This window comes from Varanus komodoensis, unplaced genomic scaffold (genome assembly GCF_004798865.1).
Source record: "Varanus komodoensis strain SLA01 unplaced genomic scaffold, ASM479886v1 scaffold1, whole genome shotgun sequence".
NCBI classification, from domain to species: Eukaryota; Metazoa; Chordata; class Lepidosauria; order Squamata; family Varanidae; genus Varanus; species Varanus komodoensis.
In genome coordinates this window covers 51,527,806-51,555,135 of record NW_025335268.1, presented here as the reverse complement: position 1 = coordinate 51,555,135, position 27,330 = coordinate 51,527,806, and the positions used below count along the sequence as shown (strand labels likewise).

General features: G+C 40.3%; 1 protein-coding gene across 2 annotated transcripts; it reads left to right on the top strand.

Moving 5' to 3' along the window:
• Positions 1-195: 195 nt before the first annotated feature.
• Positions 196-26,121, top strand: SMPDL3A (sphingomyelin phosphodiesterase acid like 3A). 2 transcript variants are annotated; one of them, XM_044425494.1, is made up of 8 exons: positions 196-280; positions 9,398-9,611; positions 10,620-10,764; positions 14,575-14,671; positions 16,447-16,625; positions 17,778-17,958; positions 22,006-22,130; positions 24,843-26,121. In XM_044425494.1, exons 2-8 carry the CDS (start codon positions 9,523-9,525, stop codon positions 25,161-25,163), a joined length of 1,137 nt encoding a protein of 378 aa, XP_044281429.1. In that variant the 5' UTR covers positions 196-280; positions 9,398-9,522; the 3' UTR covers positions 25,164-26,121. The 2 variants fall into 2 exon arrangements, with proteins under 2 accessions (XP_044281429.1, XP_044281422.1); XM_044425487.1 differs by having other exon boundaries at positions 204-588.
• Positions 26,122-27,330: the final 1,209 nt, after the last annotated feature.

Genomic DNA, 27,330 nt, shown 5'->3' with positions numbered 1-27,330 from the left:
GAAAAGGCTGGCAGCAATTGAAAGCCAGTAGGGGGAGAAACTCTACCTGTTGAGTTTCTGCCCCTCACGGAATCCCACGGGATTGCGCGGAATGTGCCTTTCTTAGTCCGAATACATGCGGCGCCACTTCCTGAGCTTTTCTGCTTGCTGATTTATGATGCCTTGGCTCGCTTCCAAGTTCCTCCAAGTTCGGAATGGCGAAACAACCACAATAAGGAGCAACCGCCCAGTCGCGTCTCCTGATTGCAAAGAGACGTTCCTGCACTCTGGACTCCCCGCGGTAATCTAAGGGGAGAAGGACGGTATCGGGGCTCCAGCAGCGCACCCCTCGCTTGCGGGAGGGGGGGAGGGAAGCCGCTTTGCGAATTCCCCCGTCCACTTTGTGAGTCACATGAGAGAACTTCGCCCAGGAGGACCGAGGTGCGGCTAAGCTGAGCATGGGAAGGCCGCGGGCCGCTCGCGCCCTCGCCCTCGGGCCGTGGGGGCGGCTGCTGCTGCTGCGGCTGCTGCTGCTGGGCGACGAGCTGCTCCGGGACCCCGCCAGCGCGGCCCCGGCCCGCGAACGTGGCGAGCTGGCGCCGACTGCGGGTGAGTGTGGCTCTTGCCGCGCGCTGCGTGAATCCCGGGCCCAGAGGCTGGGCGCGCGAAGGCGTCGGTTGCCAAGAGCGAGGCGAGAGAAACCACGTCTCCCCCTTCCCGCCCAAAAAGAGAGAGGGAGCACAAAACAAAAGTAGGTCGAGGGGCCGCCCCAGTTGGCGAGGAGACGCGAGGAGGACACGGGCGGACGGCCTGGCGCGCCGTAGGCGGCCCAGGCTAAAACAGCCTCCCCGAACGTGGGGGAGAATTGCCGTAGAAACCGCAAGGCGGGAGCGCCAGCCTGCCGGCTGGGAGGAATTCCCTATACCCTGCAGTGCAGCGCAATTTAGCCCCTCGTAGGCTGTGCTCTCCTGTTGTCATGTATTGGAGCACTGCGTAGAAACGGCACAACCTTCTCTTAGTTCCATTAATCTCCCATCTACTTGTACATATGAGTGTTTGTACATTATAGATCTTTCATGCACCTAAAAGGATGGCAAACATTATGCTGAAAGATGCATGTGATTACATAGTTTGACTTCAACGTAAAATTCAATTGATTTAAGTGGGGCTTTTTACTATGGAACTGGGTATGGGATTGCAGTTCCCATACCCAGTTTAAGTCTGAGCATGACTTCAGGCGTTGCAGCAAGTGCCCTTCTCAGTTGCAATTTGAAAGTGAAAGTTACATGCAGCTGGTATTTGAAAATCGAAAGGAAAGGCTTTCACACAGTGCAGATGAGAGGTGTGTAAATCTCACCAACTGTACAAGCCTAATTTTACTGGAACCAAGATAGGGGATTATGCCTATATGGTGAAAAAACATCAAGCAGGATAGTTATCAACACTTTCCTAAAGAAGTTTAGCTGTGTGAGCATTTGTAACACCAGTCCTTGTCCCATTGCTTGCTTGCTCGTTGCAAAGTCACGTCCAACCCATCGCAACCCCATGGACAGCACTCCTTCAGGCCTTCCTGTCCTCCACCATCCCCCAGAGTCCACTTAAGCTCACACTGACTGCTTCAGTGACACCATCTAGCCACATCATCATCTGCCATCCCCTTCTTTTGCCATCAATTGTTCCCAGCATTAGGGCCTTCTCCAATGAGACCCTCCTCATTAGGTGGCCAAAGTATTTGAATTTCTTCTTCAGTATCTGGCCTTCTAAAGAGCAGTCAGGGTTGATCTCTAGGACTGACTGGTTTGATCGCCTTGCAGTCCAAGGGACTTGCAGGAGTCTTCTGCAGCACCAAAATTCAAAGGCCTCAATTCTTTGACGCTCAGCCTTCCTTATTGGTCCACCTTTCACAGCCATACATTGCAACTGGGAAAACCATAGCCTTGACTATACGAACTTTTGCCGATAGCATGAGGTCTCTGCTTTTTAGTATGCTGTCTAGGTTTGCCATAGCTTTCCTCCCCAGGAGCAAGCAACTTTTAATTTCTTGGCTGCAGTCCCTTTCTGCGGTGATCTTGGAGCCCAGGAAAATAAAATCTGTCACAACATCCATTTCTTCCCCATCTATTTGCCAGGAAGTGAGAGGACCGGATGCCATGATCTTAGTTTTCTTAATGTTCAGTTTCAAGCCAACTTTTGCACTCTCCTCCTTCACCTGCATCAAGAGGCTCTTTAGTTCCTCTTCAGTTTCTGCCATTAGAGTGGTATCATTTGCATATCTGAGGTTGTTGATATTTCTCCCAGCAATCTTAATTCCAACTGGTGATTCATCTAACCTGGTCTTTCTCATGATGTGCTCTGCATATAAGTTAAATAGGCAGGGCGACAGTATACAGCCTTGCTGAACTCCTTTTCAATTTTGAACCAATCAGTGGTTCCATGTCCAGTTCTCACTGTTGCTTCTTGATAGGTTTCTCAAGAGACAAATAAGCTTGTCTGGTACTCCAGTCTCTTTAAGAACTTGCCACAATTTGTTGTGATCTGCACAATCAAAGGCTTTGGCATAGTCAATGAAGCAGAAGTAGATGTTTTTCTGGAACTCCCTAGCTTTCTTCATGATCCAGTGTATGTTGACAATTTGATCTCTAGTTCCTCTGCCTCTTCGAAATCCTGCCTGTATTTCTGGTAGTTCTCGGTCCACATACTGCTGGAGCCTAGCTGGTAGGATTTTGCACATAACTTCGCTAGCATGTGAAATGAGTGCAATGGTGCAGTAGTTTCTTGGCATTGCCCTTCTTTGGAATCAGAATTTAAACTGACCTTTTCCAATCCTGTGCACAATGTTGAATTTTCCAGATTTGCTGGCATATTGAGTGTGGCACTTTTACTGCATTGTTTTTTAGGATTTTGAATAGCTCAGCTGGAATACTGTCGCCTTCACTAGCTTTGTTGTTGCTCAGACTTCCTAAGGCCCATTTGGCTTCACATTCCAGGATGTATGGCTTGGTTATCAGGGACGTTAAGCTCTTTCTTGTGTAGTTCCTCTGCGTAATCTTGCCACCTCTTCTTAATCTCTTCTGCCTTTGTTAGGTTCCGGTGATTTTTGTCCTTTATCATACCCATCTTTGCATGAAACATAGGTCCAATTTTCTTGAAGAGATCTCTAGTCTTCCCTGTTCTGTTGTTTTCTTCTGTTTCTTTACATTGTTCATTTAAGAAGCCATTCTTATCTCTTCTAGCTATCCTTTGGAATTCTGCATTCACTTGGGTGAATCTTTCTCTTTCTCCCTTGGCTTTCACTTCCCTTCTTTCCTCAGCTATTTGTAAAGCTTCTTCAGACAGCCATTTTGCTTTCTTGCATTTCTTTTTCTTTGGGATGGTTTAGTTGCTGCCTCTTGTTGCGATCTTCCATCCATAGTTCTTCAGGCACTCTGTCAGATCTAATTCCTTAAATCTTTTTGTCACCTCCACTGTATATTCATCAGGGATATGATTTAGATCACACCTGAGTGGCCTAGTGCTTTTCCCTACTTTCTGCAATTTAAGCCTAAATTTTGCAACAAGCAGCTCATGATCTGAGCCACAGTCAACTCCTGGTCTAGCTTTTACTGACTGTATAGAGCTTCTCCATCTTTGGCTGCAGAACACATAGTTAATCTGATGTCTGTGTTGAGTGATGGCATTCATCAACAGGCTTTGCATATGACAGGGATGTCATACATGGTGGATGAGATCTTAACATTTTGCCTTCAGCAGTGGCTGTTGAAGTACTCTTGATGAATTCAGTGTTATCTGAGAATAGTGTAACTGTACATTTAAATGAACAGTTATAATTCATAGGTGCTTTGATTATTATTATGAATAATTTGCATAGTTTTGTATCTAATCCTTCCTAAGAGCATTTTAAACATTTAGCCATTGCCTGACTACACAGTTGCACATTCCATAAGTTTGTTAAGGGCATAATCTCATATACTTTTTTCTGTCTAAACCTGCATAGGATTGTGCCCTTAATTATTATGTGAAGATGTACACTGGACTATCTTTCCTGACCCTACTGTCTTTTCATTGCATATCCTTGATCTCTATTATTTTGAGGCAAAATCTATTTTTCCATGGTGTTCATAACTGTGGAGCGGTATAGAAATGAAATAAATATAAATAAATAAGTACTGGAGTTTCTGGGCCTGTCATAGCTACACAACAAAAAATTCTGTTACATTTTAATAGTTTGCATATTTCTTTTTTAATAGTTTGCATATTTCTGTTAATGATTTAATTAAATAAGTTTTTAGTGTTGTAAGCTGCCTTGAGTCCCAGTATTTATTTATTTCAAACTTTTATATGCCATCCCTTATGCATGGCATCTCAGGACAGCTTACAGTCTTTAAAATCAAATACAATAAAATGATCCATGTCTATATATATAATAAATAACATATTACCAGTAAAAAAATTAAATCAAAAGTGACTGTAAAAATGTTAAAATGCTAATTTTTAAAATAATGATTAAATAAAAAGGTTTTGACCTGGCACCGTAAGGAGTATAAACTCGGCACCAGACAAACCTCTCTGGGGAGCGCATTCCACAATTGGTGCCACCGCAGAGAAGGCCCTGCTCTGGGTAGATGTCCTTTTTACCTCTTTCAGGGAGGTTCCTGGAGCAGGGCCTCTCCCGCAGATCTTGAGGGGTGTGAGGGTGTATAAGGAAGGAGGTGTTCTTTCAGTTATCCCAGTCCCAAGCCATTCAGGGCTTTATAGGTCAAAATCAGCACCTTAAATTGGGCTTGGACTTCAACTGGAAGCCAGTGGAGTTGGTATAGTACTGAGAATAGGTAGAGTATAAATAAAAATAATATCAATAATACAGATGAAGGGCTAGTTGACCCATGAAAATGAGGTGGTAAAACTGTTTCTGGATTCCATCACCTTGGACAGGAGATGACAGGCCAGATGTAAACCGTCAGCAATGGATAGTACGAATGCCAGGCTTGAGATGGCTGATCACAAAGACCAGCATCCCTTTGTTTTGAGATTTGTAAAACATGTGCTATAGAAACACTCTGTGCAGTGAAACAGAAGCACTTAGGTGAAGATGAAGTAACTGCCATCTTTAAAAAAAAAGTTTATTGTACATTTCAACAAAACAAAACGATAAGAAAATAAATGCACTTTTCTTACATAACTTGAAATCAACCATTACAAAACCTGCACATATGTTTATGGGTCTCTGTGTATGTATGAAAACACAGCTATCAGTGTGTGTGTGTCCACTCACAGTTGGCATCTAAATACTACCCTTTCAAATGTTGAAAGTGTCATTAGGCCCTCAATCCATTATTTCTAGCAGGTGAGTGTTATCTGTCTAGTGTTGTAATGTTAGTCTTTTAGCTGTCAAAAGGCCACAAAAACCCATCTATGTAGTTTCTGTGCTACATTCCAAGCAACAGGTAAATTTAAGAAAGCATGCACATCAGTAAATATGAAAGAGCAGTCCAATACTAAGTTTATCTGTATTATGACCTCCTCCCAAAAGAGTCAGGTATTGGACATGGCCAAAATATATGAGTAAGAGAAGCATTACACCTCCAGCAGTTACCATACTTAGACAAGATGGTGAGTATATCATCATCTTGATTTCCTCCAAATGCCTTGGATTCCTCTGTGTTGGCTTTCTTGGGAAATGAGGATGGCGATTACAGCAGCCAGTTCAGCAGGTGCTTTTCTTTTCAGTGATGGCCTGAGTACTGCTCACCATTGCTGCAGCTTGCCTGCAAAGCTTACCAGAGGCTGCACCAGGATGATGCAGGATATTTTGTTCAGGTCACCCTCAGGGGGGCCCTGCTCCCCTGTGTCCCACACTGTGTGAAAGATTTTTATACATTGGATGCTAAGGTCAGCATAGAGCAGGAGTGGGGAAGATGGCAGTCCAGATGTTGCATTGAAACTCCCAGCATCTAGCCAATATAGTGAATGCTACAAGTTCCATAAGAGCTTGTAAGTGTGCTTGACTGAATTCAGTTCCAGACATTTGTGATCGGGAAGCCTAGCAAGGCTTACAAGCATCCTTTTCAGGCATTCTTGCCAGATATGCAAAGGTCTAAGTGGCAGTTATGCATACTGGGATATGGGGTTTATAAATGTGCTACTTTAGCTTTACAGGTGAGCAAGCTGTTGCCTGCATAAGATATACATGAGTCTACACATAGAATGCTCCTGTATCAGCAGAGAAAAAAGGTGGGGGAGATTGGAATTGATAGCTCAGAGGAGTGGAAAGTAGACTGGAGGAGGAAATTAGGACTGGGGGGGATACCTTGTCCATCAGTCAAAACATATTTCCCCCTTCCCATTAGATCATTGAAAAAATGTAGGCAGTTCTCTAATCCCATAGCTTGGCAGGAGAAAGTCTGGGGAAGAAGGAAAGTGTCCTTTTCCTCTTCCATTCTTTTGATGCTGTCCCCTAGCCACCTCAAAATCTGCTCTGAACAGCTCTACAAAAGCCCCTTCTATAACCCGGCTAGAGCTCTGAATAGCACTCCTATTATGGGGTGGGGCTGAGATGTATAAAACATTCCCACAGCTTCTGACTAGCTTGTTTCTCTTTTTTGAACAGGTGTGCCTATGACTCACCTGACTGAGGGAGAGAAAACAGTGGCTTTATAGACAGTTTTATAAATCTCAGCTGAGTGTCTTTGGGCTTCAAAGATGAATTTACAGGTTATAGTCCCTGAAGTGCCCCTCAAGCCAGACAACACAAAGTAGTACCAGAAAATCTATGTTTATTGCTTAAATCTACAGAATAACATAACTTTGCAATGATAGAACAAGTGAAACACATCACTAAATACCCCACAAATTAGGTTGATTAGAAGCACAGTAGAAATAGTGGCTAGCATATTACTTGTTAACATTGAAGTCTTACTCCTCTCAGTCACTGATATAATTAAGATCTTATGTTACCTGTCTGGCAAGTCGTAACATAAGCAGATATCATTAAGATCTTACGTATGTTACCTGTCTGGTAGGCATGGCTGGCAGAGCTTAGGTAATCATGTTTGGTAGGCTTTTCATTCTCCCAGGATCTCTCTGCCATGTTAAAACCTTGCTATTTATAACATTCTAATTTCACATTAGCTCCAGTACTTTATCTTAAACACTGTACCTTGACTTAAATAGGAACTCAGGTCCTAGTCATAGCTCCTAGGTCCATAGCTTCATAGAATAGTAGAGTTGGAAGGGACCAAGGAGACCATTGGGTCCAACCCCCTGATGGTGCAGGATGCCAAGTCACACTATCCCACTCAGATGACTGCCCAGTTTCGCCTTGAATGTTTCTAGTGTGGGAAAGCCCATGACCTCTGTGGGCAACTGACTTCACTGTTGTTTTGCTCTGATAGATAGGAAGTTTTTCCTGGTGTCTAGCCTGAATCTGGTATGCTGCAGTTTAAATTCGTTGTTCCATGTCCTATACTCAGGGATACGTGAGAAGATACTTTTTCCTCCTCCTTTGTGACAGCTTTTGAGATACCTGTGCTACCATAACCCCTTGTAGTGTTGTAGTGTTCTCTCTTTAAGGCTGAACCTGCCCAGCTCTCTCAGCTTCTCATCATAGGGCTTAGTTTCCATACCCTGGGTCATCTTTGTTGCCTTCCTCTGAACTCTTTCTATTTCTTCTGCATCTTTTTTTAAACCTGGGTGCCCAGAACTGAACACAGTATTCCAGGTGAGAGATCTGGCTAGTGCAGAGCAAAGGAGAACTTGTACATCTCTTGCTCTGGAAGTGATGCTTCCATTTATGCATCCCAAAATAGTGTTTGACCTTTTGGCGGCTGCATTGGATTGCTCGCTCATATTTAGCTTGTGGTCCACAACTCCAAGGTCTTTTTCCTTTTCAGTTCTGTTGAGCGAAGTATTTCCCATCTTCTATCAATGCATTTTTCCCTAAAGTGGAGAACAAGGCATTTGTGCTTGTTGAATTTTACCCTGTGGCTTTCTGCCCAGCATTCTAGCTTGTCTAGATCATCCTGGATCTTCTTCTTGTCTTCCAGGCTGTTAGCTATTCTGGCCAGTTTTGTGTTGTCTGCAAAATTAATTATTGTTCCTTTTACTGTAGTTCCCTAGATCATTAATAAAGATGTTATTGGTCCCAGGAATGAGCCCTGTAGCACCCCACTCATTGCTCCAGCTTGAGAAGGTACCATTGATCACTCGCTGTGACTGATTTTGTAACCAGTTGCGATCCACCTAATAGTAGTCCTGTCGAGGCTACTTTTTGCTAGTTTGTTTAACAGGATGTCATGAGCCTCTTTGTCGAATGCTTTGCTGAAGTCTAGGTAAATCATGCCCATGGTATTTCTGCTGTCCATTTGGGTGGTTACCCAGTCAAAAATGAGATTAGGTTAGCTTGGCATGATTTATTCTTAAGAAAGCTGTGTTGGCTTCTGTCCATCACTGCATTTTCTTTAAGCTGCTTGCAAACAGATTTTTTAAATAATTTGCTCCAGTTTTTTTCCCAGGGATTGATTTTAGACTGACTGGGCTATAGTTCTCAGGTTCATCTTCTTCCCCCCTTTTGTTTTTGTAAATGGGGACCAACATCAGCTCATCTTCAGTTCTCTGACACTTCCCCTATTTTCCAAGATTTCTCAGCACCGCTTTTGTACAGTACACTAAAATGGCTTTTTCTTAACACAGCCTGGTTTACAGCTGACTTTAGAAGCACCAAATCTCCTGAATCATGAAGGTTTTGCTTGGAAGGATTGCTTTAGTCCACCTGTGACATGTTCTTGTGTCCCCATTCCAAAAACACATTCTGTACTTAAAGCTGGTTTATAGCATATGTAGCTAGTCCTTCTAAATTTAGAATTAGCATATGCAGCTTATAATGAAAAACATTTTCATGAAATACAATGAATTCTTATCTCAATATATGTTACATTCATACTTTGTGAGAGGGATTGCTGGGATGCTGTGCTACAGGTTCCATTTTTAACAATAACACTTCACTACTCTTCCATGTTTGGGATTTTATTTATCTATCAGTGTGGAGGATCATTCAGTGATATAAGCTTATAGTCTGAATTGGTAGCATTCTGGACCATATCATCTGGGGGTTTTTGGACTGTACTTTTGCCAGATTAGAGGTAACAATACATCTTCAATTTTTGCTTATCACAGAGGTATTAAAGGTGCAGTGAAGCATCGTCTTATACAAGGAAAAATACGGTAATTTAGAACTTGTTCTTACTGAGGCCAAGTTTTCTGGGCTAATGACTAAATGCATTTCAGGCATTGACCAGGACCAGTGACCCTTAATATAATTTTAGGATTATTGAAAAGGAGTAGCTTTTACTTTTTTCTAGGAAAATATACATTTAATGTGTGTGTGTGTGTGTGTGTGTGTTTGTTTCCTCACTAAAAACAGGTCAGTTCTGGCATATCTCTGATTTACACTTGGACCCCACCTACCACATCACAACCAATCGCACTAAAGTTTGTGCCTCTTCCAAAGGAGCAAATGTCTCCAACCCTGGCCCATTTGGGGATTTTATGTGTGACTCGCCATATCAGCTTATTTTATCAGCTCTCAAGTACATGAAAGATTCTGGTCAAAAGGCATCCTTCATGATATGGACAGGGTAAGTAAGGAAGACACCACTGTAGATATAAAACTACTTTAAAGGTTCTAGTAAATATATGAAAAACCACAGCATGTTTGTTTGTGGCACAAACTTTTAAGGACAAATTTGCACATTCTGTTTGGGTTTGTCTTCTGAAACCCTGGGAGATAACTTCTGAATGCACCTTACTTCTTCCAAGGTATTGTGGAGATTTTCACTTTTCAAGGTATTGAGAATTCACTAAAAGGGAGTTATACTTTTTCACAGGACAACTTCTTGGATTTCTCTCAGGAGAAATCATGCACATTTGTTAAACCTGTTTAGTGTGTGCCTGTGAGTTCTGACATGTGGAAGGTACATGACATTCAGCCATTAGGAAATGGTGTTTACATGGCAGCTAATCAGATGATGACCTGGACACGCGAGCTTGCAATTTTCTCGTAGTTGCAGGAACAGTGAAATTACACATGAGATGAATGGTCTTTTCTGTGTCCCCTTCTGAAGTGCCCTCATGTTCTCAAGTGGTTTCTCCTTCACTGCTGAGTGGGTGGAGAATGGAGTGGGAGCTGTTGTTTAACTTGTCTCTGGGGTTTACAGCAGAGGCAGATGGTGGGGAGGTATGCTAGGCAAGATGGAAACCGTATGAGATTCTGCTTGTTGGAACATAGGATGATTAAGCTGGTTCATAGAAACTGCTATATACTTCCTTGTACTAGTCCTTTCCATCTCTGCAAACCCTGGGAGGGGATAATGGGTTAGGAACATTGCTTGCTGTAGGTTGGATGCTAGAGATTGATAGTCGTCAATTGTCTTGAAAGGTTCTTTTCTTCTTTTGAATTCGGTGACCAGCCATAAAACAATCTATGTAATGCATGAAAACATTTCATGCTAATTCCATCCTCCACCCAACCCAATTATAACTTTGATCACTTTCAATATGAAATATGGCAGGACTGCTAAAATATTGCATTGAAAGCAATGTTTGATTTGTTAGAAAATCAAGCTGTATTTTTTTCTTTTTCTTAGAGACAGTCCTCCTCATGTTCCAGTAAAAGAACTCTCCACGAAAATTGTTATTGATATTATTGGTAACATGACTTCTACCATAAAAAGCTTCTTTCCAGATCTGCAAGTTTTCCCTGCATTGGGGAATCATGACTACTGGCCACAGGTAAGACAAAATTCTCAAAAGATTGAACATTTGGTAGCCTGATGCTTTGCTTGTACACTTATAAGTCCTACTGAATTCAGTGAAACCTAATCCTAAGTAAGGGTGCACAGTAACCTGAACTTTTCATAGTGTTATAGCTAGGATTTAATAATCTGCTCTTTTAAAATGTACATGTTTTTACATTCTAATAAATGAAGTATAGCTTTCTTGTTTTGTGTTTTGTTGTCCTGAAACAAAATGCCGGTATTCAAATATTTTGACTGCTTGACAAACACTTTGACTGCTTGATTATGAACCAAACAGTGTAAGCACAGGATCTGGGACAGCCCTTGGACTTCAGGATATCCTCACTTGATTCTCTAACCTGGAACAGAAAGGAGAATTTTCACATTGCGTCTATGTGAGGTACCCAAGAAAGTCAAAGAGAATGGAAGCACTGTAGGGGCAGGTGACCTCTTTGTAGTCTTTGCTCCGTAGCAAATGCCCAAACATGTCACCATGCAGCTGACCTTGTAATTAAGTTATCAAGACTACATTGCACCTATGTATTATTTTTTTGTAGGAAAATTGCATACATACTTTAGCAGGTGTCAAATGCATGTCTGTGTTTTGTGTTTTCTGAAACAATGATCTGTGCAATTATCCATTGTAAAACAGATGTTTAAACTTGCTGAAAGCACATAAAGGATCAAATATTCTTTTAGAATCAAAGAATAGTCAGTGGTGACTATTCTGGTTTTTATTTCATGCAGTTTTTATACACAAGTAATATAAAGAAATTGTGTTGTGAGGAGAAGCTCTGTGTTGCTGGGGGTTCTGTGTTCAAGCACAATTTAGTTGGATATTATCTACCTTTAAACAATTGTAAGTGTAATAAAAAGAGACTAACAGTGCAATCCTATGCATGTCTACTTGGAAGTAAGTCCCATTAAGACTTAGGATTATAGCTGAATGCTCCCGTCTTTGTTTAACTCTGAAGTCTTGTTGTCCCAAAATGAATTCAACTGTTTATAGAACTGGGGTGTTCCCTGTGCAGAGGTACAAAAAAAAAAAAAAAAAGCAGCCTCATAAAGCAAGACACTCTGCATGTGCACAGAATAAACTGACAAACACTTGCTAAAATCTCCTGTTTCACTAATTGGGAGACTGGGGAGGGTTGCCTTTGAAAGTGGGCTTTATTCTTAAGCCTTCGAACAGAAGAAATATGAACCTTTTGTGACAATGCATTATCTTTATGGCACACAAAACTATCTAAACCTATTGTGTAAGATTCTTTTTGAAGCTTAGAATTGGTTTTTGATAGAAACTTTTCTGTATTATGTTATTTTACTCATCAAATAAAATCATATTTGGTAATAAAATTGCTCAATGGAAAAGTAAATTTATATTTTAAATTCTGTAGATTTTGGATTCCAGCTTGGATTCCATCCAAGATCTTTAACACTGGCATATTAATTGTTCATATCTGGTGGTGTAAGCCAGTGGGTTTCAACCATTTTACAGCTGGGGACTGGCAAAAATAGGACATTTTTTTCAAGAACCGCTGAGGAAAAAATAAAAAGCATAAATATAGTATTTTGTGTATTAGTTTTTAAATATGATACCAAAAATGATAATTCTCTAAAATAACCAGAAACTGGGCAATAAAAATTCTAATAAAAGAATAAAATATTGAAATTAAATGTAATCAAATACAACTGAAATTTTTAGAGAGCAATATTTAATTCAGAGAAGACTAATGTGAAATCTACTGTTGCTTCTTTTCAAGAATACTTGATAGTCGTGGCTGCAGTGTTGTTCCTGAGAGACGAAACACTGCCATTCTGTTTCTCAGTTTGGTTTTTATCAGTGACAGGGCTGAAAAACTCTTTTCACACAAATACGTATTAGAAAATGCAAGTAACAATTTAATAGCTCTGTCGTTTAGAGATGGATATTCTTTTCCAGTGATATCCAAACCTGTGACAATGATTGCATTTATGTTTGGACATCAGAGTAACACCACAGCTCTTTCCTACCTCCTGCTAGGATCAGCTGGGTTCCCCTGGTGAAGGCAGCAGCGCTGAGTGAGCAGGAAGAGCGGGCTGAGCACGAGTCACTGCCCATATATGCAGCTCTGAGGCTGCCGCTGCCGCCCCCTCAGTGAACTGTGCAAGTGGTCCCAAGCTGCCTGACTCCGGTCTTGCACCACCTGACAAGGAGCTACGATCAGCAGGCACACCTGGAAGATGGCCGTGCTGCTTGCCTTGTCAGGTGGCGCAGGACCAGAACTGGGCAGCTGGGGCCACTTGCACGGCATGCTGTGGGGGGGGGGGCAGTGGCGGCGGCGGCGGTTTTCTCAGATGCATATAGGGGCAGCAACCCACACTCAACCTGCTCTTCCTGCTGGCTCAGGGCTGCTGCCATCGCCAGGGGGACTGAGCAGATTGTAGCAGGAGGAGGGAAAGAGCTGGCGTGGACCAGTTCTCCTGGCGAAGGCAGCAACCCTGAACGAGCAGGAAGAGTGGGAACTGAGCTTCAGTTGCTGCTCTTATATGCCGCCCCTCTGCAGCAGCTCCTCATGGCTTTTTCATGGACCAGCAGGAAATCTCTGGTGTGCAGACTGGCAGTTCAAAACCACTGGTGTAATCCATTGAAGTGCCTCCCTGTGGACCAATTTGCCTGACCCTAAAAGTATACAGAATTCAGATCCTGTAAACTTTGGACAGAGAGCCAGACACATTTGTATGCTGCTTTTGGCTCGTTTTCATGTTTTGATATTTTCACCAGGTGGCATCACATGCTAGCCACCTTTTCTGAAGCCTGTGTTTGTTCATCATCCCTTGTAAACTGCATCAAGGACACTTACAGCTTTTTGAGCATACAAATAAAGCATACATTTGGAGCTGTTTCCTTTAACCATCCCATTTACCTGTGATTATGGGAGAATGCTTCGTATACACATGGAACACAATTAGGTAGTAGAATCCTTAGACGTGGAATCAATTGAGCTATTGAGAATGCAGGTAGGGGAAATGGAATTGAGCATTGTGCCACCAGCAGTTTATATATTGATACATGGAAGACTACTACACAAAAGCGTTTTTATTGTGGCGCCATTGAGTTTTTGAAGAGAGGATCCATTTATAGTATTGATTGCAGTTAAAACAGCTTCACACATAAGGCCCTTGCTGAAAGAGCTAGGATCCCTACAAGCCAATGGATAGGGCAAGCATCTAATTGGTTGCTTCTGGGGGGAAAAAAACTTTGTACGTGCGTTTTTGTAACTAACTCGGAAGAGAGTATACACCCTTTTTCAATATAGCAAAAAATTACAATAATTTTATGAATGAAATTTATAGCAATAATATGCAATGATTTTTATGAATGTAATTTCTTAGCATTTTGAGAAGCAGATCTCTCATTTTATTTGGAAGGAAGAAAATCTGTTTTTCTCTTGCTTTCTTTGGTCTGCACTTACCCTTACTATGGGATTTAGGCCTGCGATTGCAAGATCCTGTTCCTCTATACAGCAGAACTAAATCTGCAACTCTTCAATCCACATGTTAGCATTTTCCCCCCCAGGGACTCATGGATGGGGTCAAAAGTACTCAAACATTCTATCCATCTTTAGTGTTAAATATTCATTATTAGATTTCATTGATTTGAAACACTGGCTCTTCAATTCCAAATCACTAGCTAAGCACGGATTAGGTATATTGCATATTATATTGTATCTATTAAATATGCCGCTGTATGTCATACGGCACCACTTTACATCTTAGTGGTTGTATCTGAAGTACAGATTTAAGGAGATGTCTGTATTTAAAGGATCAGCTGCCTGTATCAGACAGTGAAGTTTACAATGCTGTAGCAGATTTCTGGAAACCTTGGCTCACTGATGAAGCTGTCAGCACCTTAAGAAAAGGTACAATGAACTTTAAAAGAGCATGGATTTAATAGATTTCTCAATTTCAATTTGTTATGCTAGATATAGATTAAATTAGCTCAGTAATATTCCTAAACTTGGGGGTGGGGGTGTTGTAAGGGGAAAATGTTCCTTACTTCGAAGCACTATTGGAACTGGAAGCCTAAATGTGCTACTGATGAACTAAGTACAATAATTATTGATGGAAAACCCCCATGATTTTGAATATTTGGTGTGTCTTTGATGGTTAGTGTGGTTATTTCCTGGAATTGTTTAAACTCTGTTATGTAAATTATTTCGAGAAACAAGAAAGTCTAACGCAAGATGTCAACTTCCCTTTTTCAAAGCAGTCAAAAAGAGTCAATTATTTATTTAGTGTTATATAAGTATTCAAATGATAACATTCAGAGGCAGTTTAGGCCAGTGTGAATCTGAAGGAAATGAAAATTAGTTCTTCCTTTGGTTTATCCTTCATTTGCAAATTAAAAGCTAATCAAACCTTAGCTCATGTGTTTTTGGCCAGTAAATAATAAAAAAAAAATGTGCAAACTCCAAAATGCTGAAGTTCAACAAATTATTATCCATTACTTTGCTATACCCCTCATTCATTCTTCTGATTAAATTGTATCTGTGCAACATCTTGAAGAATCCTGCAGTGCCACAACATTTTTGTGAAGTTGGCCAGTTGCATACGTGTCTGTCTGCTAGCTTCATGAAACCGCCACCTCTAACTCTAACCAGGGAAGAAAATCCTGAGCTCCAAGACAATTATCTGTCAGGAGATGTAGAGACCAGCTAGAATCCCTTTGTTGCTCGGTCAAGGCAGCTTGGTTTCTTCTTATATCCCGTTAGGCTCAAGTGGACAGACACCAATAAATCCAATGGGCTGGACAGTTGGGAAGAACAGCTGCTGTTGGTTTGTCAGAACCTTATTCTCCAATCTCTGCCCCAGATTGAAAGGAATATAGTAAGAGATACAAAGATATAGTAAATGGTATTTTATTTTGTATTTTGCTGCTGTAACCTGCTCAGGGAGCCATATGGCTAATGGGGCAGGATAGAGATTTAATAAATAAATGAATAAATAATAAAAGCAGAATTGGTATTTATAAACAAGCATACAATAGAAGAAAGAGGAAAAGCTTGCTAGTCTGTGCTTAAACCCTTGGAGGTGAAATCAGTGTAGAAGTCACCTGGGTTGTTTTACCACAGCATCTTCAGATGGTCAACAGAAATGAGGTAACCAGAGTGGCAAAAGAATACACTATGTTCCAGTTTTATTCACTTGAGCGAGGAGAAAAGTTGTGCATATTTCACCAATCAAAGGAGTGGCACATGTGGAGAAAGACCCTCATGACTAGGAGATGGACTAAAACAAACCTGCTGTTTTCTCCCTTATTTAAGAGAAAATTGGTTTGACTATCCGTAGTAGACTTGATATAGAAATAGCTTCCTTTTATGTGGATCTGAAAGCCCCAGGAAAGTCAAATGGTATTCCATATGGGCCATGGATGTCAGCATCCTGGTCAAGGAAGCTCTTAGCTTTAGAAGCTTTACTAAGCTTTAATTGACATGGAAGGCAGCTTAGTATCACATTGCTACCCAACATGAATATGCATATCAGATTTTACCACAGAAAGGATAACTTAATAATGTTCTATAATGAGTCCCTGTAATTTATTCAGATTCTGAAGAAGCCTTATTGATATCCATTGATTTCTCCAGGAAAAAAACGATGAGAACTGAAGACATGTATCTTGTCTTCTTCCTTATAGGTGGCTTTTATACACAAACATTTCGGTCCAACTTGACTGCTCAACCTCTTAGGATAATCAGTTTAAATACAGTCTTATACTATTCACCCAACCATGTGACTGAGAATATGACTGATCCAGCAAACCAGTTTGAATGGTTGGAACATGTGTTGGAGGCAGCACATCAGAACAAGGAAAAGGTAGGGATTATGGTGATGATTTTGTACCTAACAGCTTGAAAAAACCTAACTGTTTATTTAAAGAAAGATAGCAGTAGCTAGCTTCCTTTGGTGAGAGCTTAGAAGATGGACTCTATTCCTTGAGCATCCAGTGCTGTATCTGATGATCCAGATAAGCAAACCTGTGCCATGTGTTTATACTCTCAGGACTTCCCCCATATCATGGATACAGTTAATGCACCAAAACCATATTTTGTCTTCCAGGTTAATCCCTTTTTCAGATAACTGCAAAGTCTTCCTATTTAAGAATGGGGTGGAGGCAGTACTTGAGTTTAAATCCGGCAGAATAAGACATGAATCACACATAATGCCAACCCATAGTATGGATTGAGTATGGATTGTTGTTGAGCCATTCGCTGTTACATGCAAACCCTGCACTGTGGTTTAAATGAAAAAAACACATAGCTTGTTGTTAGTTGGTGGACTCTGAATTCTTCATGATTAACAATGCCAAATTAAGCCATAGTACAGGTTTTGGACATAATGACAACCCATCAAATAAACGTAAACCTGCATTTCATACGTTTTCATTCTGAACAGAAATCAAGAAGTTGTACTAGTGTTCTCCATACAGAAAGCAACCTGAATGACAGAGGTTACAAACAATTTTTCTCTAAATCAATAAGCTACTAAGCAGTACTTTTTTTGTAAGAAAAAAGGTGCCAGAACTCATGAAATTATTTACCTTTCGCGCTTAGTCAATCACTGTACACACACCCACACACATCAGTTGTGTAACGAAACCTAACGGTAACTGCCTGCAGTAAGCACTCAGCGCGCGACCACACGACCAATCACAAGCCGAGCAGCACCATCACAACCAGCGCGGACAAAGTACGCATGCATCAGATTCGACACACAAGCAGCCCGCATGCACCATTTTAATGATTTTGCCGCTGACCTGCTACGCTCGACAGGGCGATCCAAATCCACATGGACCAAACATCAAATTTTCAAAAGTTACTTTTAAAATTTGGAAAATCTGTTGAAAAAAAGGTGCTGGAACGCTGTTCTGGTGCGTTCTATGACAAAAAAAGCACTGCTACTAAGTACCTACAATACTTGACTGAACATAAAAAAGACTTTTGTGATGCTTATATTCTGCTCCCCTAGGTGTATGTGATAGGACATGTGCCAGTAGGCTATCTGCCTTTTGCACGAAGTACTCCAGCCATGAGGAAACACTACAATGAGAGGCTGATACACATTTTTCGCAGGCACAGCAGTGTAATTGCTGGACAGTTTTTTGGACATACTCACAGAGACAGCGTTATGGTTCTTCTGGATAAAAGGGGTAATGATGTTTATGGAAGATGAGTTTCTTGGGTGGCTTCACCGTTTAAAACAACAGGAAAATGATTGGGGATTTGCAGATACTCAGATGATAATGTAATTGTTTTCAACAAGTGTCCATTTTGTTGCGTAAAAATCACACTGTATAATTTCGGGTTTCAGATTGTTATAAATGATCTAGCATAACTAAAACTTTTAATTTGTTCTTAGTTTAATCATTAAGGGATTACCATCCCTTTGTAATTTAGGCCATATTCTTAAAAGTACCTAATGGGGTAAACTAATTCTCAAGAATGTTCAAACAATTGAAATTGATAAATCTGGGTGGGGTATAGTATGCAAAAGGTAAAAAAATTCCCACTTTTGTTGTAGGTTTATGATGCATCCTTACAGTTTCTTAATCTGATAAACTGATAAATCTGATAAACTGATAAAATTAAAATACAAAAATGACAACCAATGCAAAAACTGCTGATAATTCTACTTTGAATGCTGTTGTGAAAGATTAACAACTGTTAATACAAATTAACCATTTTGTGATTTTAAAAATGTTTTATGAATGGATGGGCAAAAGTAAAGGACTAACTAATCATATTAAGTGAAAATGTTTCCCAGTTATTTTAAAATTTGTACTGATATGGTATGTTAGGTATTCTTCCAATTGCTATTCTATTGAAAAAGGTATGCTAGTTCATATGCTTAAGCTGCATAAGCAGTGTGCTTGCTTATGCAACCCATAATAATTATTTGTTAGGCTTTGCCATTTAATTTCATAAATTACATTGCTTATAGCACCCAAAAGCCAAGCTCTGGGTTCTCTGACAGGTTTAAAACAAAAACAACCCACTCCCTGAGAGATATCTGTTCGTTTGTTAGATTTATATCCAGAGCAACAGGAACTCACCCCGTTGTGCAGATTCGAACAGGCGAGCTTTCGATCAGCCAGCCCAGCAGCACAGCAGTTTAAACCACTACAGTATACTGCACTATAATTATTATTATCGACACATTTGTGCAGTTTTCTGGGGCCATGTTTCTGATTTTTATTTTTTAAAGGTGACAAACAGTAGTGCTGCTCCAAAGTGCTACTTGGGCATCCATGGTGAGCTGACACTGGAGGGGTCAACAGTGAGATCACACAGAACAGTGGTGGGTTGGGGCAGGGGATTTTGTGCTTGCTGAGTGGCTTACTAGCCAGTTCCCATAACCTATGATAGAATAATTCTTCTGGGTTCTGATGACGTAACAATCCATTGTGGACTGAACAACCCCTACAACAAGCCATGCAGTGTCAGAGGAGCATGTTGCCAAAAATAAACCATCCTGACAGAAATAAACCCCTCTATGGGAAGGAATCTAGGCTTGGAGAATGTGAGAACTCCTTGTGGTCAGTTACCCACCACAGACTGTCATCTTATGTGAACCAGAAAAGTGGCTAGGTTTGCATGACTGGAGAAACAAAAAGAAGCCATGGTGGTTTCTTTCTTTCCTTGGCCCTGCACGGGCTGGTCATGTTTCTCCTCATGCCCATAGTTTCCCTTGCCAGGTGTAGGTTGCTGAATTGTCTGAATCTGGTAAAGCTTCCAGCACCTGCCCTTTCCTGGTTCAGGCAGCACAGCAACCTGTGCCTGATGAGGGCAATTACAGAAATAAGGCAGCACATGACCAGCTTTCATGGGACAGGGAAAAGAAGTACTGTCGCTTATTTTCCTTCCTTGATTTTGCAGACCCCTTCAATGTGTCAGAAGGAATGTTCTTAATCTGGCTTGACACACTCAGATGTTCTGAGTGCTCCCTGCATCATTTCTGTGCCTCTGTACTGGGTTTCCTGCTGTTTCAAGATAATTACGACAGGGCAGAGAAAGGGGAAACAAAGCCTTTGAGCCTACATCTTACCTGGTGTTGGAAATGAGACAGCATTCAGCTTTTAAGATTATACACTGCCTTCTACAATTGTTTCACCTGAAAACACTTTAAAATCTATTTAAATGCTGCTATGCATTAAATCCATTAAAATCCAAAAACCATAAAATAATGTCAAAGTATGTAATGGAATACATAAATTTCATAGAGAAGGGGTTAGAGCAATAATAGATAACGTTATTCTTCCCCTTTTTATTGCTATACTTCCTGCTACCCCATCTGCTCCCAGTTGTTAACAAGACAAACTTACAGTCACAGAATAAGCAGCTATCTTAAATAATCCAGTTCCAAATCCCTGCTCATCCATGAATGCCTTTGGGTGGCTGACAAGCACCCTGTTCATTTCTCCTGATCTGTCACCACTCATAGACAAGGGAATTCACAAATAAATTTTATTTGTAAGATAACCAGGAAAGCTGTTGAAAGCTTTGGAAAGACCTGGATTAGATGAGATTTCACAAAATGTGAAATAAGTAACAGTATTTAGGATTTTATATAGTGTTGAATTTTAAACAACTTCACATGTATCCTATACATATTGATTCAGAAATAAATCTTATTGAATATAATAGGACTTACTTTCACTTAAGTGTGTATAGCTTTTCAGCCTCAAAGTACTTGTGCTGGTGCTCCAAGTTCTAGGACTAGGTTTTTAGAGTTTGTCTATTGTTAGAGTTTGGCTTTTCTTCAGTAATGAAGTTAGAATGCTTACATTCTATGGGGCTGTCTTTCTCTGAGGCTCTTGAATGAACAGGAGAGTTTGTCTTAAAATAATCCATGATTTAATAAACAAAAGCCACTGTTCTTTGCTAGGCGAAAAAAGTACGCCTTCATCAAATTTCATAATAACTCCTCTTAGAACAAGTAAGTCTGCACATTTTAATTGCTTTAGAAATTAATTGACTTAAATTTAAGTTGACTAATTTCTAAATTCTAATGTTAAACCGATGAAGGTACACATCATTTATCTCTTTAAAGTTGCTTTGGTTTTCATATGTTGCTGTAAAAGGGGGGGGGAAACCCCCAGTCTTTCCTTCTAACAGTGAGAGACAGCTTAGTTTTATTAATAAAACATAATTTATCTTACACATGCATTATCTCAGTGAGACACTCTGTTAACATTCTGGTCCATATTTAATCAAACATTTGAAAAGCAGATACTTAAATATCTTTTTAGTTGGATAAAACCCCTACTAATATACCAAACTTACTTCAGAAGTAGGTTAGTTTAGTGCCTGTATTTTAGAATATCTAGATTTGAGATAGTGATTAGAACTAACAACATTCTGTTTCAGTTGTCTGTAGGTTATATTATTGAAAGGAAAAGCATAATAATTTTGCACAGAAAAGCTGGTTGGATATACCAACAATAAGTTCTTTCTTACCCTTTTATAATATTTGGTACAGGCAGAAGAAAATCCACTGTCTCGGTTTGCTTGTTGATTAATTGGTGATTGATGAACTCTTTAGTTTGGTTTATTAGTAATACAGTAAATCAGTGTGTAGTGAAATTCTGTGCACGTTTACATGGAAATAAGCCTCTGATTTCTCTGGGAAAGAAAGTGTGAGCAGGATTGCAACCAAAAGCTTGGGAAGCTAGTCAATATGTTTAGAAACTTGCATTTCATAAGTAGAAATTTGATTAACCTAATTAGTGATGTAAATTCTTAAGCAGTTTGGTTATGTTTTAAAGAAGCTTACCACTGTTACAAATATTATATATTCCAAATATATAGATATTGATGGCTCACAGGTGTACAAGATAATCCCATCCATGTTTAATCAACCTGGAGTCCTAAATGCACTCACTAGGGAGCAAGCCCCATTGAATACAGTGGGACTTACTTCTGGGTAAATACTGCACATTTCTTTGAAGAAGGTCAAAAACTAAATAAAATTAGTTTACATTTTTACATACTGGTCCAAATTATTGTTTTTTCCTTGACATAACTTTGCTAGCTGGAACATAAAATTGCCGTATGGGTCTTACAATTAGAGTTATTGCACAAAGGTTTTCAATAATATGCTAGTGAAAGGGCAGGTCCCAGTGTAATAAAGATAAAGGTAGATTTAGATACCTTCACTTACTCAAGCTCTCCATTCCCTGTCATCTTTAATTATTCAGGGAAGCCAATAAATTCTGTGTTCGTGGTGCCTGCTGTGACACCAGTGAAGCATTTATTTGTGGAAGATTCAAACAATCCTGGAGTGAGGCTATATCAATATGATCCTTTTTCATATAATCTCCTGGTAAGTAAAAATTAAACATATTGGTTTTACTTGTGACATTACTTTCCCTGTGAGTGGTAGAAGTAGAAAAGGCAGAATGTGCAACATGCCACCTTCCCTGCTTCAATATACTAATTTCCCATATTTCTGTAGTTGTTTGTTAGTCTGTAATTTATACAAAACGAACTGAAGACAATCGCTGAGTATGTAAAAGATGGTCGAAAAAATCTACACCTTTTGAATCTTTACCTGCCTTCTAATTTTCATAGCATTTTTAGCCCTTTATTAGTTGTCTCCACTCTACTTACACCTATGCATGTACGTGCACATTCCCATCCTACTCTGCCCTTCCCCGATTGCAAGTATTATAAATGTTTATAAAGTATTATAAACACAGAAAAAATGTTTTAAATTTGGACCCACTTTGTTCATTGCTGGACAGTGTTCTCTTAAGCTACCTGCTTTACATTGGCAGTGTAATCCTGTGGCCTCTTGACAGTGTCTAGCCAGCCATAGGACTTTGGGCAATCCCAGCTTCAAGATCAGCAAACTGATGCATCCTCATAGCTGGCATGCATACTTAAATCCTTGTCCTGCTGGAGCCCAGCTTAAAAAGAAGTGTATCACCTGCTTCTTTGACGTTGCAAGAGGGTATCCTAGCAGCACCTCAGCCTCCTTCCATCCCATCTGAGGTGCAGAGTGAGAGGAGCACGGATACCACCTTAGTCTCCATGTCTCTCCCGCCCTGTATAAGATGCCTTTAATCCTTTGAGTTCAGCCTAGAGCATTCAGAGTAGCCAGGATCCCCACTTTGTGAACTGGGCCTGAAGGTAAACATGAAGGCAGTGCAGTTCAGTGAGACACAGAACAATCTATCCCCACCCCTGTGTTTTTCTGAAGTTAAGCATTTTTCACTGACTGCTGCTTCTTCAAAGGCAGCCAACTGGAGAGTGCACTGCAGTAGTTCAAATGGGATGTTACTAAACATGATGACTGAGCCCCTAGAAACTCTGTCTGGAAGAAGTGGCAGAAGCCACTTCCTCAGCCTAGGCAGGCAAAGTAGCGCTCCTGACCAGCAGCACCGGCAGAGGATTAAGTATTGCAGAGGTATCCTGGGCCACCCCAAGGCTCTAAAAAACCTTTACCATTGAGGTGTGCCGGGTTTTCTGCCAGTTCTGAGCTGACCCATCAACATCCTATGTTTGTACCTAGAATCAACTTGTTTTTTAGCCTTCCCCCAGCACATAAATACATTGGGGCAATAGTTCAAGGAATCCATTTTTTCTTGTATATTTGCTGGAAAAGGAAAAACACAGCTGCATGATGAGTGACACAGCACTCGAGCTTGCTGAACAGCTTTCCTAGCAGCTGCATCAAGATGTTAAAAACACTGGGGCCAAGATGGAACCTTTTGGTATCTCATGGACCAATCCCAGGGGGTAAAGCACCAGTGACCCAGCTGCAGGATAAGAGTAGAACTTCTGCAAAATCGTCTCAGTTTGTCCAGCTGGTTTCAAGTAGCATGGACATACTTGAGCATCAATAGTATTGAATGCCATTGAGAGGTTTAAAAGAATAAGCAGGAAGACTTCCCTTCTTCCTCTAGAAAGCTGATGATAAACTAGGTCAGCCAAGATGATTTCAGTTCCAAACTCTGCTCAGAGCATCAGCCACTACCACTGCTTGATCGCCTTGCTCAGAAAAGCAGTTTTGCTATTGTTTTATAATTATTAAAATAATCTAGCTATCATGGGAAAATCATGTGAGTATGATTAGCATCATCCTGTCAAACCCGTAGCCTGGTGAATGAATGGATGAAATCTGTACGAAATAATTTGGTCTGCCTCAGCTCTCTCCACACTTCCTGGTCTTGTTGTATCCCAGCAATTCCAGGTCACAATGCTACAAAAGCAGAAGGCAATTGGGATTTGGTGGGATTCCTCTTCTGTGCAAGTCTCAACATTACTGTTAAAGTTAAGATTATATCCCTAACAACTCTGTCATTTTCACAGTGTGACCCACTGTAGCCTGTCTATTTCCTTCCTACCAGTAGGGTATGGCCCTTCCTATCCTAAGCCTATTCTTAAGTTTCAGACCCTATTTTCTTCAGTGTTGCCTCCATCCATCTTTGGTTTTTGAATATGTGTTCTCCATGCAAACAAAGGTGAAATTCTGTGAGTGTGCAAGCCAAGTCCTGCACCAAGAAAAACTGACCCCTGTGACCAATATAAAAAATGCAGATGGATCCAATTTCCATTAATTTTCTCTTATTTTGTGCAGTAGTTTCTATAATATTTACTGGGGTTCTGAAATTGCGCTACACTGATTAAGAATCTGTTTGAAATATATTTCTCTTTTATTTCCTTCATAAGTTGAAGTTTTGATTTTTAGGAAGCTATCCTATGCCCAGTTCCATATTTGCAGTGCTCAACACAATTGTGGGATACTGGTGTGCATTGTCTGTGGGTGAGATACATTGTTTGTCTTATACGCAGGCAGTCTCCATGAGTATACTGTCTGTCTCTTTCTTCCCATCCTTTCCCCAAGTATTAGCATATAACAAAACTGAGCTGGTTTATGAGGCCATGTCTTGTGGTGGGGCATGACCCTTCTTTTGAGTTGTGAATAACAGGCAGTGACGGCTTCTTAATCAATACATCACTCTAGAAACCTAATGAAGCAGGGGACACAATTGTGCACCCTTTGTTTTATTTTGTTTTGTTTTAATCCTAGGATCTTTGGCAGTTCTACTTGAACCTCACAGAAGCCAACATGAAAAATGAATCAGTCTGGAAACTTGAATATGTTATGACCAAAGCTTATGAGATTAAGGATTTAACACCAGAAAGCTTATATGAAATGGCACAGAAGTTCAGTGTACCTCACAGCAAATTGTTCCAAAAATATTATAGCTACTACTTCGTGAGTTATGATGATGCAAGCTTGTTCTGTGAAGAGGAGTGTAAGATCAGCCAACTTTGTGCAATCCAGTGTTTAGACCACCCCTGCTATGCAGATTGTATTAAACACAAAGGGAAATTACAAAAGGGGTAAAAGGTTAATATTCACTCTAACCAATGGTATCCTCTAAGGCCTAGTCTAGATATAACTGGTTTGGCTAAATAAACCATGGGTTATTAGGCTAAAATTAAGTAGTGTGTTCACATACTTCCCCTCATTCTTCTTTTGGCGTCTTGTACCAGCTTCACTGCTTCCGTTGTGGGTTGTTTAAGCCCCAATTTTTGTTGCATTCAAACTGATTCTGGTACCATATTTTTGTAAGTGACCAATATTAGTTTTCCAGTTTGAATGTAATGGGAAACTAGTTTAAACAAAACATATTAAAAGTACTGAAGTCAGGGTATGAGAGGAGAGGGATCACATGGAAGGGGAACACAGAGGCATAAAGGTCATTCTTGGTGTAATTAAACCATGGTTTATTGAGTTGAGATTGTTATATCTGAGTCTAGCTAAATATAAACTCCAGAGAACAGTTAATTCATTCCTTATGCTATAATGTCAGATATGCAGTTTGGAAAATAAATGAAATCCTGTGCAGCGTGAAACTTTATCTCTGACAGAACTCCTAAATACCCAGGGATTTAGCTGCAGGTCCAAAGGCTGTCAAGCAATGTTTCTTGTGTGTCTTAGTCATTTAAACGTGACATTTGTTCATGGGCAAGGGTGCAACTTAAAGGGCTATTACTTACCAGTAAAACTAATAGCTTTGGCACAAAACAGTCAAGAATTGTAAACTATCTGTATATATGAAATTATATGTTTTCCCTTTGCCTAAGCTTACAAAGACTTGTGAACTAAAGGATACCTGAGAGTGCATGAGGCCATAAAATAATTGCTTTTTCCTAATAACATTCTGTTGATTTGATTTTTAGTATCAGACTTGCACATTTCTTTTTATACATGATTCTTCTGTACAAGTATTTGTGTTATGATTTTCATCTTCTCTGTTACTAATTACTTGAAGATCTCATTAAACTGTAGCTTTACAGGACTGGATGCTAAGTTGCTCCTCTGTTCACATAAGAAAGGATTTCCACTAAACTTCTCCTTTCATCTATAACCCCTACTTAGTCCCACACTACCCACATCTGATCTCCAAAAGTCAGGATTAGATTTTCTACAGTTGCAGGGGCCTGCAGGTTGAGGTGTTAGTGATTAGTAACTGGCTTTGAGAAGGGGGAAAAAAGATTGATCTTGCAGGATTTATTCATAATAAACAAATGTTGTTGCATTTGCTAATCACTGCATTGTTATTTAAATGCTTACAACCTGAGTCCTTTATTAATCGGTCCTAGTATTTTCCTAGATATCAAAGAAAGTTCGACAGGTCCGTTGTTTCCAGATAATTTCCTTTTCCCTTTTTGAAGAATGTCTGGGACACTTGCTTAGCTGTAGTGATGTGGCACATCACTCTTTCTCAAGAGTTTCTCAAAGATGTTAGAGAAGACTATGCAAGTGAACCAGCAATTGCCCCAGAATGCATTTCTTGGTACCCTAGAATGCAATTGACCATATTCTGAAGATGAAACCATTTAGCATAGCTGGATAGTTTGTGACCAACTTGTTATCAGGTCTGGCTGTCAACTGTGACCAGTTATACCACAGAGGTGAAATTGTGCACTGTTCTCATTTTGAAAGAAGGCAGGCATAAAATAGGAGTTTAGCAGTTCTGCCACCTAATTGTTGCCTGGTGGCCTTTCATCCTTGGTAACAAGCCTACCAGTGTTGCTAGTCTGTACAGATCAAGGATGGGTAACATCTGGGCTTCCAATGTTGTTGGATTGCAGTTCCTGTCATTGGCACCTAGCTAGGGCTGATGGAAGTTGCAATCTACCCACTTCTAGAGAGCCATGTGTTCCCCACTGCTGGTATAGACAGTACTGAGATAGGTAGGGTAATGGTCTGACCCCATATAAAGTAGCTTCATGGGCGCCCAGAGTTACATGGGAACACCAGTAATGAAAGTTGCTGCTATACAGTAAAGCAGTCACTAGTGTTGGTTTAGTGAATAATAGTATTCACTAATAGGGGAATAGTAATTAACAGTGGGAGAATTTGCATGTGGCAAAACATAGGGTATTTGCACCATTTACATAGTGGTAGCATGGACAGAGATTTAATTTGCTGCCAGGAATTTTTAGGAACACTGCTCTCAGTTAATCCTTCAAATGGTCATGCAAGAATGCAGTGAATTGGATCT